The following is a 9,621-nucleotide window of genomic DNA, read 5'->3' on the forward strand; positions in this document are numbered from 1 at the left end:
GATGTTCTTACTAAAGCGTTGCACAAGCCGCGTCACACCTTTCTTTGCTCCAAACTTGTACAACCGAGGCCGTCCAGTTTGCGGGGGGGGGGGGTGTTAGCGAGATTCCATCATCTCCACATATCATTCCATCATCTCCACATATCTCTCCCCAATCCTCTTGATTGCGTTAAATTTAGAATGATTGTATAGGGTTGACTTGGTGATTTCAATTGTAATTAATTATTGTATCAAATGTGTTCTATATATCATGTAATTCTAGGAATGAATAAAATAAGGGAAAATCATTTTCTACAGTAGCCTCCCACTCGTTTCAATCATCAAAATGAAAAACATGTTTATGTTTGACTAGTATTCTATTGAAAATTTTGTGTTGTAATGTTTTGTATATTTATTTTTTAAGTTGTGAGACTAGTTGTGAACTTTTCGTTATGAAGTTCGACTAAGTAAAACAAGTCAAGCTTGAGCAAAGTGATAGTCAATTTAATTCAGCTCGTTCACAACCTAGATTTTGGTGTTTAGACTTTCTTTCATCCAATTTGGTTACAAAATTTTACTCCTTCCTTTGGTGCTAGTCAGACCATTAACCTCAATGAATGTTTCCCTCTTGTATCTTCCAAAAAACAAAAATAAAAAATAAAGAAGGAAGAGAGGAGATATCAAATATATTATATCTGATACCTTCAGACTTCAAAGTAGTTACAATCCAAAGTCCAATAACTTTATTTAACATTTTTAACTGATCATTAGTCAATGCATGGACTACACGTTTACCATCTACACATATAATGTAGAATACTATAAAAATAAACGCACACACATATATATATATATATATAGATGATGCTAGAGAGATCAAATTTTAAAATCATATTTTGTAGATCACATGATGTGTCGATTGACGATTGGACTCTATTTTTAATGATTTAAAGAATGGTACTAACATCAACCACCACATCCTATCTAATCATCCATCGTTTTTCTCAAATTCGTCCAAATTGCATTTAAGTCTTTTAGTTACTTGTTTTTCTCTTAAATTTGTCCAAAAACCCAATCCCCTTACTTACTTGTTTCAAATCTGTCCTAAAGTGTGTTTTTGAGTCTTTTGAGTCAAGACCAATTCTATTTTCGTCCAAATTGAGTCCTAGAGTCTAGATTGAGTCTTGTCGATTGTTTTGTGTTGTTTGAGTCTTTTAAGTTTGTTTTGAGTCATATAAGTTTAGTTAAGAGTCTTTGAGTTTGTTTAAGTATTTTAAAGCATATTTTTGTATATTTGAGTCAGTTTTCATTAGATTAGCAATCCCTCCTAATCCCCAGCCTAGAACGATCCCTACTTATATCTATACTACAATTGTCAAAAAGAGGGTTTAATTTGAGTGTTATTATTTACCACATCATATAGAGCAAGTAGATGACCTGGGTCTTTATCTTGGAATTCCCTCAAACTGAGGCAGGTCTAAATGCCATGCACTCGCATATGTTAAGGGCTGGATTCTAGGAAAGCTTCAAGGATGAAAGCAGAACCTTCTCTCCCCGGTTGGCAAAGAAGTTCTTATTAAAGTGGTGGCCTAAGCAATTTTGACTTACCCAATGAATATCTTCAAGTTATCGGTCTCCCTTTGTAAAGATCTCGACTCATGCTTACCCATTTTGGGTGGGGTCAGAACAATGCGGAACGCAAGATTTCATTTGGTTAGGTGGGAAAAGTTGGGTTATCCGAAGAGTGATGAGGGTTTGGGGGTTTCGGTCTTTCAGGAATTTAAACTTGGCACTCTTAGCTAAACAATGTTGGAGGACAATTTATGAGCCTGATGCCCTACGAGTGTTGTTTTTGAAGGCTCGATATTTCCCCCATATTTCGCCTTGGGCTTGGGCGAGCCTTCTTAAGGGCCAGAATATCATTATGGGATGAGCCCATTGGTAGGTCATGAATGGGAAGAATATTAAACTCTAGGTGGACCGATGGCTACCCGCGCTTCCTACGGGACACCCAAGCCTTTTAGCAGGTGTTTAGTTTGACCAAAACCAAATGGTGGACTCCTTAATTTACCAACAATCCTTCTCGTTGGACTTAAAGAAAATCAGACTAAGCATTCTCTCGGCGGATCACTTAGCAATCCTTAAAACCTGCATTGGTGTTTCTTGGGGGTGTGACCGTTTGGTTTGGCTTTGGGTGCCAAGTACTACAAGGCCTTATTCCATACCTCAACAAGTAAGAGAGGTCAGTTGGAATGAGGTATGGAAGATGCATATTCCACCAAAGGTTAAGTCCTTTTTGTGAAAGGTTCTTAAGGGTGCACTGGCTACCAAGTTAGCCCTATTCAAGCATATCTCCTCCCTCTCTCTGATTTGTCCTATTTGTAATAGGGAGGATGAGTCTGTGGAACATATGCTTCTTTTTTGTCCGAGGGTTGGGCCTATTTGGTTTGGAGGCTTTCTTAACTATCGAGTTCCCAGAAGCCAAATCACTTCCCTTAGTGGTTGGCTTTAAGCAATGGCTTCAATGCAGGCGGAGAACAAGGAGTAGAGAGGTAGGGTGTTGTCGGTGACAGGTTTTACTTTTGGGAGATTTGGAAGGCCCTCTGTGTTGCGACTTTTGCTCAAAAACCTCGTACTCCAAACCATGTTATTCACTCTATTACCTGTTGGCAGATAAGGAACACTTTTGTGGCTACTAATCTTAGAGCTTAGGTTCCTTCTTATCCTGATGATATCCCCAACAACCTGATGCTACTTGGACCCCACCTCCTTCTCATTTTCGACAAGTTAATGTAGATACCAACTGGTGTGTGGTGACAAAGATGGGATTCTTGGGGATTGTTATCAGGGATCACTCTGGGTGTTTGTTGCAACTTGGTGAAGCCCAATTTTGGCGTCCTCGGTGTTGGCTGTGAAGGCATTGGTAGTGGCTGGAAGGTGTTTGTTGGCTCAGGAACTGGGGTTTCCTAATATAATGGTTGAATCAAATTCGAATGAGGTTATCTCCTCTCTGCTGGGCTCAATTCACCTTGGCGGCTAGGAGGCTTTCCCGACCCTTGCGAGGGTTGTTCTGTTGGGAGAGTCCTTTCAAGCCTATCGTTAATCTTGGGCTCCAAGAACAACCAACTTGGCAGTAGACATGGTTGCGTCAAGATCGTTTCAGGAGATGGATGCTGGCGTTTGGGTCGTGAAACCTCCATTTTCTTTGGTGCATCTATGACATCTACCTTGTCCTTCTAGTTAATCCCCCTGGATTGTTGAAGGGGTGACGCTATGCACTCAATGCAGCGTCTAGGTCTCTTTATCCCCTCAACAATCCAGTTGGTGTTTGTATTATGTTATGCTCTCTGTTAGCCACATGTTTTCGGCTTTCTTTGTACTCAATTGGCTTTAGCCCTAGCAATGAATTTACCAATTTCACAAAAATAAAAATAAAAATTTAACCTCATTGATTGTTTCCCTCTTGTATCTCCCGAAAGAAAAAAGGAAGAGCTTCTAGTCGTAAGAGCAAGATATCGAATATAATACATTTGATACCTTCAGACTTCAATGTAGTTACAATCCAAAGTTAAATAACTTTATTTTACATTCTTATCTAATTATTAGTAAGAGCATGGAAACGTTTACTGATCTACACATATAAAGTATACAAATATACAAATAAACACACACATTTATATAGCGAGATACTTGAGAGACCAAATTTTTAAATCATCTTCTGTAGACCACGTGATGTGCCGGTTGATGATTGGACTTCCTTTTTGATGATCTAAAGAAGAAATACTCCAATCATGAACCACCACATTACATGAACTACAAAAAATAATCTAAAAATTGGACATTCCTAGCATTTTCCTCCATATATATATATAGAGAATTGTTATTGACACTCCAAAAATCTCATTCTACATTCCAAACTTTCTATATTTGGAAAGAAAAATATATTTATGAGAAGTGTGGAATGAAATTTTTAAAGTACCAATAACATTTCCCTATATATATATATATAATGATTTACAAAAATTAAAACCGGATCCGAACCCAACCAAACCGTGGCTCAGGCAACTTGATGCCCACCTCGTAACTTACTGTCTAAGGTCTATGCATCTTTGTCTTGGTTGAAGCAGTAAGCAGGTGCTTGAGTGACTGTATCTGGTAACACTGCACCAACCTCAAATGTCATTACCTGAGAAGATATTCCTACAAAATAATCATACAAATCATCAGCAGTAACATATTGATGACTATTTATTCGAGTCAGGTTAATTTATTTGTAATCTAAAAAGTTGCATTAAAATCAATACTTCATACTAACAGTCTAATAACATAACAAATCAAACTGTCAAACAAGATAAATTTTTTTTTTTTTTTCCAAAAGTTAAAAGCAATTTAATCGATATAACCGTTGATTTCGAACTCCCAAAATATAATTGCTAGGGAATTAAGAAGAATGGCATACATACATACCATCATAGAAATCCCAACGAACTGGCCTCTTGGTGTAAACATCCTCATAGTACCAAATAAAATCCACCTTCTCCCACACATTGCAAAGAAACCCATCTGTGACTTCCGTCCCTAGATACTCTGCTCCTTCAAGAAAATCGGGCCTCGGAATGCCGACTTCAAACCCCATAACCTCACAACTTCCGTTGTCACCGACGGAGTAGTAAAATGATGTGCCGTTGTTCCACTCTATGTCGTACAAAACCTCACCCAGCTGCTTCTGAAATATGTTGACGTTCCTACCTCTCGGCCAGTCGTACCAGAGGTCGCTGAGCTGGAGGTGTGTTGTGTTCAAGTTCATGAATAGAAGTGCATGGAATTGCAGTGGCCATGGCGACGGTGTTGGGTTCGAGTTTGAGCAAGTCAGTACCTGCAGTATTATGCAGGTTGTTAAGCATAGCTGCGGTGGTAGTTTGAGCTCCTGCATCTTGTTTCTCTCTCTCTCTTCTCTCTCTCTCTCTCTCTCTCTGCTTCTTGCGGTGATGTTTATCAACTTGTTTCGGGAAGGATAAAACACAACTGAACTGAGCGGTTGAGAAACAAAGGCAGTAGTACTGCACCTGTCCCACCTCATGTAACTATAGGAGAAATTTTCATTGTGACCAAAATACAAGCGATAAATCATATGTTTTTGTTTAAGTAGTGAGAAATTTTATATTGGGATTTTCTAACTTTAATCCTTGAAAAATATAGAAATTTAAAATAAACCTGATGTTAGATTACATATTGATTATAGTTCCTTGACTAGTTAGTAATGCCTGCGCGTTGCTACGGGATTACAAATTCCAAGAATAACAAATTTGTAAGTGGAAGAACCTCATTGAAAGCCTTCTGGAAGTAATACAACACCTTTTGGAACCTTTGCCTCATTCTGGTTCGGAGTGCATAATGTGCAAGCAGTTTAAGCATTTCCCAGCACCACAGAGCCTCATATTTCCTAGGATTAATCAACAATGGCTCCTCCAGCTTTGAAATAGCAGCTGGGCAAACAAACACAAATCCACATTTACAAATTTTCACTTCACTCCCAAATAAATAATTAATAAAAATAACATGGAGAATTTCTACGTCTAAATAATTAATAAAAAAAAAAAAAGATATTTCGGGGAAATTCAACGTTAGCACCTTGAGTTAGCTTTTTTTATTCCAGTACATTCCAAAACTGAGATAGATTGCTCTCTATTTTCTTTCATAATACAGAAGTGCAGTTTCTATTTTTTGATCAGCCAAAGCATAGTCGACATCTTTTACAGTCACTTAGATTGCATCTCCTTACATGATTGAAAAAACAATTGAATCACAATTAACATTAACAGAATTTTTAAATCATATATCCAATCCCACAGAGAGATCACAATCAAATAGTTGTTATCTGGCGATGAAACTTAAAAACCAAAAATGCACCTTAATGTCCTAGAGAGAACAGAATTCAAGCAAAAGTAGAATATTGAAACAATATCGTGATAATCACGAAATAAGTTTATGCGTTTGCTAATATTGATTTATTAGGTTCCAACTTTGTCTCAATTTATCATTTTCTGTTAAACTGAAAGTGTAAACATTTAGGCACTTACCAAGAAAAAAGCAATTAATTATTTGATGCTACTTACAAAACCAATTGGCATATATAGGCTTTGGTTAAAAGGTTAAGTATTTACCAAAAGATTCCAGCTGCAAAAATGCATGGAATATCTACAAAGTGTTTGATAAATCCAGAAATAGTCATGCTTCCAAACAACTGAACACAATTGATACCAAATTGCAACAATTTCTTTAAATTAGTCAAATTAATCTATTGATGCACAAATAGAAAATTGTTGTATATATTCAGTTTCACCTTTTGCAAGGAGTAGTTAATGATATCCAAGAACGATGTGAAGACATATCATGGGTTAAACTATCTATGAGTTGAAAAAACTAAAACACATTGTACAGAGCAATGAAATAGCTAAAAAGCAAATGAAATAACTAAGTTACCATTCTTTGTCTTAAGCAGCAAAACTCTCATTCCATCAGGTACATTTCCACTTCTTCATATCCTCTGCAACAAAATAAACTATATCAACATCGAAGTGATACTCACCAATTGAAGTCCACATGATACAAAGCCTTGGCAAAAAAAAAAGGACAAAAAAAGTAGTTAATAAGAAACAATTTCATCAAGCAAAGATACAAAGTGGACTATAGGATTTTATGAGAAAACTCATATATTAATCCTTTATAACCCAGCAAGAGATTGGCCAATGCATCATTGAGTTGAGTTCTTATAAATATTTGACTGCACAAACCAAAAGCTCAAAGTGGGATTCAAAAAGTCAACACGTTCAAATGCTATATTTTTATAGGGATGTAACACTTGGTAATTTCTCGAGTAGTAAGTTCTCATTCTTTATCTATCTAATTTCACACGCCTACAACAAATAAAATAGTTGAACAATTTCAGTTTTTGAAAAAGGAAATACAGATGGAAGAAAAAATTCAACAATTTGATCTTGTAACTCATAACCACAGAGAGTCAAAAGCACTTCAATTATGTAAGGATGGAAAAGGGGTGCAAATAACTTATGCCCAATCGATCACTGCCTAATTGTCAACTTTTATAGACAAAGATTAGAAAAGTTTAGAACCAAGCACAATAGTTAAAGTTACTTTAGATTTTCCAATGTTCATAATCATTTTGCTGCTATATAAACTGATGTATTGGCAATGGCATAGAATGCCTATAAAGCTACTTACAGCGCAACAAATTCCAATGCATATATACTGATGTTCTTGCCTTTGCAAGCAGCCAGCTTCTATTGACCCATTGAAGTTTTAATAAATATTATCTATTCCAATAATTGAATCGAAGCCTCCTTCCAAAAATCCTAATCGCAAAACCAAGAATCACAATCAAAACAAATGATACAAATACATACACAGAGATATACACTTATATCTACTTAGCTACTGTACAAACCGCTCTTTTTTCTTAACCTTGGCTTCAAAGTAAACCTTCGTACTACACTTCAACCGCCTCGTTATTTCTTTCTGCAAGTGTTCGAACGAATCTGTAAAATAAATTGAAAGAGTAAAATAATAGATTATCATAGCAAGAACTAAAGAAATTCATCCATATTGCCTTATTCAATCACATCATTCCCTTTTTCCCTACTAAATAAAAAAGAGGTCAGTGATTCAATACAAATATATTCACAAAAATAAAAAATTCTTATATTTTCCTGAAGGGATATCCTAGAATTTAAATTCACCCATTCCCTAATTGTCTTAATTGGAGCGAACCCAGAAACAAAGTAACGAAAAAAAAATGAAAAACTTATTCTCAACATCTAAACAGTTCCAAGCCCAGAACCAATAAAAAAAATAAAAAAATAAAAAACACAAAGAATACCTTTGCGGGTTTGGGCCTCTTTTCTCCTAAGTGTTACAGTATTGGTGCTGCGGCTTAATCCGTCGTGTTTCCGTCGGTAATAATCAAAGGTGGGGCTACAGGTTTGGATGAAGAAGAAGAGGAGGATCTGAGCCTACAAACAAAATCACAAAAAGCAAACTTAAACACAAAACCCATCTGCAAATCCTAAACCACCAAAAAAAAAAAAAAATTAAAACACCCACGCTAAGAAAGGCGGAAAAACTCACCAGTAACCGCTAACTTTTTTAGGTAAAATTTTTTATCGATTCGAAAGAAAAATCAAAAAAAGTTCTAGCTGCAGAGTGCTGCTGCACACGCGAGGACACGTTCACAAAGCCTTTCAAAGGCTGAGATTCAACTTTCAAATATGAAGACTTTAACCCACAATTGTTCTTTCTTCCCCTTGAAACCCTCATTGAAGGACAGCAAATGAAACTGTACACGCCAACCCCCGAATTCAGTGAAAACCGAGAAGACAAAACCCACTTTCCCACTTTTGAAATCCATCACCTATACCTCTCCCCTGCGCTCTCTTCCCATCGGCATCTCTCTCTCTCTCTCTCTCTCTCTGTTTCTTCCGCTCTCTGTCAGAGTTTCCATCCCCCGAAACCCTCATTGAAGGACAGCAAATGAAACTCTACACGCCAACCCCTGAATTCACTCAAAACCGAGAGGACAAAATTGCCCTTCCAACCTAGTCCACATATAATGGGTTTCTTGCAAATAAGGTGAAATGAAGGGGTAATTCGTCCTAAACCCTCCGGACAAAATTACCCTTCTGAGTTCAAATAAATACCCTTCAAACCCAGCCCAAATCTCATGGTTTTATTGTAAATAAGATGAAATCAAGAGGCAAACAATTGACTGTAGCGGAATGAAAAGTCAATTGCTCCTTAATTTTAGAATAGATAATGTGTCCTTAATTCAAAATAATTAATGTGTATTTTATTCAATGTCTTCCATTAAATATTTAAATTTATTAATATACACATTTTATTATATTTTTTGACCAAACCAAAGTTTTTTTTACTTTATTAATTTAATTTAATATTCTTCAAACTTGAAAAACTTAATTAATGTACCTCAATGTTAGTACCGAAATGTATTATATTGAGTTAATGCATTTAAATGTATGTATACAAATGTATGCACTAAAATATTAAACTAATGTTGTGACAGCCCGTCCTGAATTAATTGTACCGTAGGTGTGAAATGATGATAATGCCCTTGGTGGGTATTTGCCATTTTGGTGTGTTGTTTTGTTGTTTATGGTGGTTGACTCTATAGAACACACACATACACCCATACCATACACTCCCGTGACTCCCTTTCTCTTCTTTCTCTCGGATTTTCTTCCATTTCCTTTGCAAATGTACGGACGAACTTCAAAACCAACATTTCACGCACAGATCGACGTCTAGAAGGTAAGATTCGAACTCCTTGCAAACTCCTGAGTTCATCCGTACCATTTTTAGAACTTGAAACCCTCGAAAACCCTAGAACCCGAGAACCCAATTTTCATGCATTATTCATGCACTAATCATTGCGAAGGTTTCAGTGGATTTTAAGGTCTTAGGGAGCTTTAGAATACTCTCACGAAGTTCGGGGAACAAGTTTGAAGGATTTTGGACATCGGGATAGCAAGTTCTAAGGTTGGCAGGATTTTGCGAGGTTTCTCCGGCGAGATTCCATGAATTTCAGGGCTTGAAAGTGGTATGGTTTTG

General features: G+C 36.6%; 1 protein-coding gene across 9 annotated transcripts; it reads right to left on the bottom strand.

Annotated features, from left to right (window-relative positions):
* Nucleotides 1–3,494: 3,494 nt before the first annotated feature.
* LOC137723140 (uncharacterized protein At4g14100-like) lies at nt 3,495–8,810 on the bottom strand. Of its 9 annotated transcripts, XM_088683562.1 has the most exons (8): nt 8,125–8,810; nt 7,877–8,009; nt 7,462–7,535; nt 7,222–7,352; nt 6,463–6,526; nt 5,611–5,756; nt 4,447–5,465; nt 3,495–4,179 (listed from the first exon to the last, which is right to left on the bottom strand). In XM_088683562.1, exons 7-8 carry the CDS (start codon nt 5,108–5,110, stop codon nt 4,079–4,081), a joined length of 765 nt encoding a protein of 254 aa, XP_088539688.1. In that variant the 5' UTR covers nt 5,111–5,465; nt 5,611–5,756; nt 6,463–6,526; nt 7,222–7,352; nt 7,462–7,535; nt 7,877–8,009; nt 8,125–8,810; the 3' UTR covers nt 3,495–4,078. The 9 variants fall into 9 exon arrangements, with proteins under 9 accessions (XP_088539688.1, XP_088539684.1, XP_088539686.1 ...); XM_088683558.1 differs by lacking the exon at nt 5,611–5,756; XM_088683560.1 differs by lacking the exon at nt 5,611–5,756 and having other exon boundaries at nt 7,462–7,515; nt 8,125–8,548.
* Between the last annotated feature and the right edge of the window lie 811 nt (nt 8,811–9,621).

Source organism: Pyrus communis, chromosome 13, assembly GCF_041283825.1.
Source record: "Pyrus communis isolate YQ-2024b chromosome 13, ASM4128382v1, whole genome shotgun sequence".
In the NCBI taxonomy this organism is placed as follows: Eukaryota; Viridiplantae; Streptophyta; class Magnoliopsida; order Rosales; family Rosaceae; genus Pyrus; species Pyrus communis.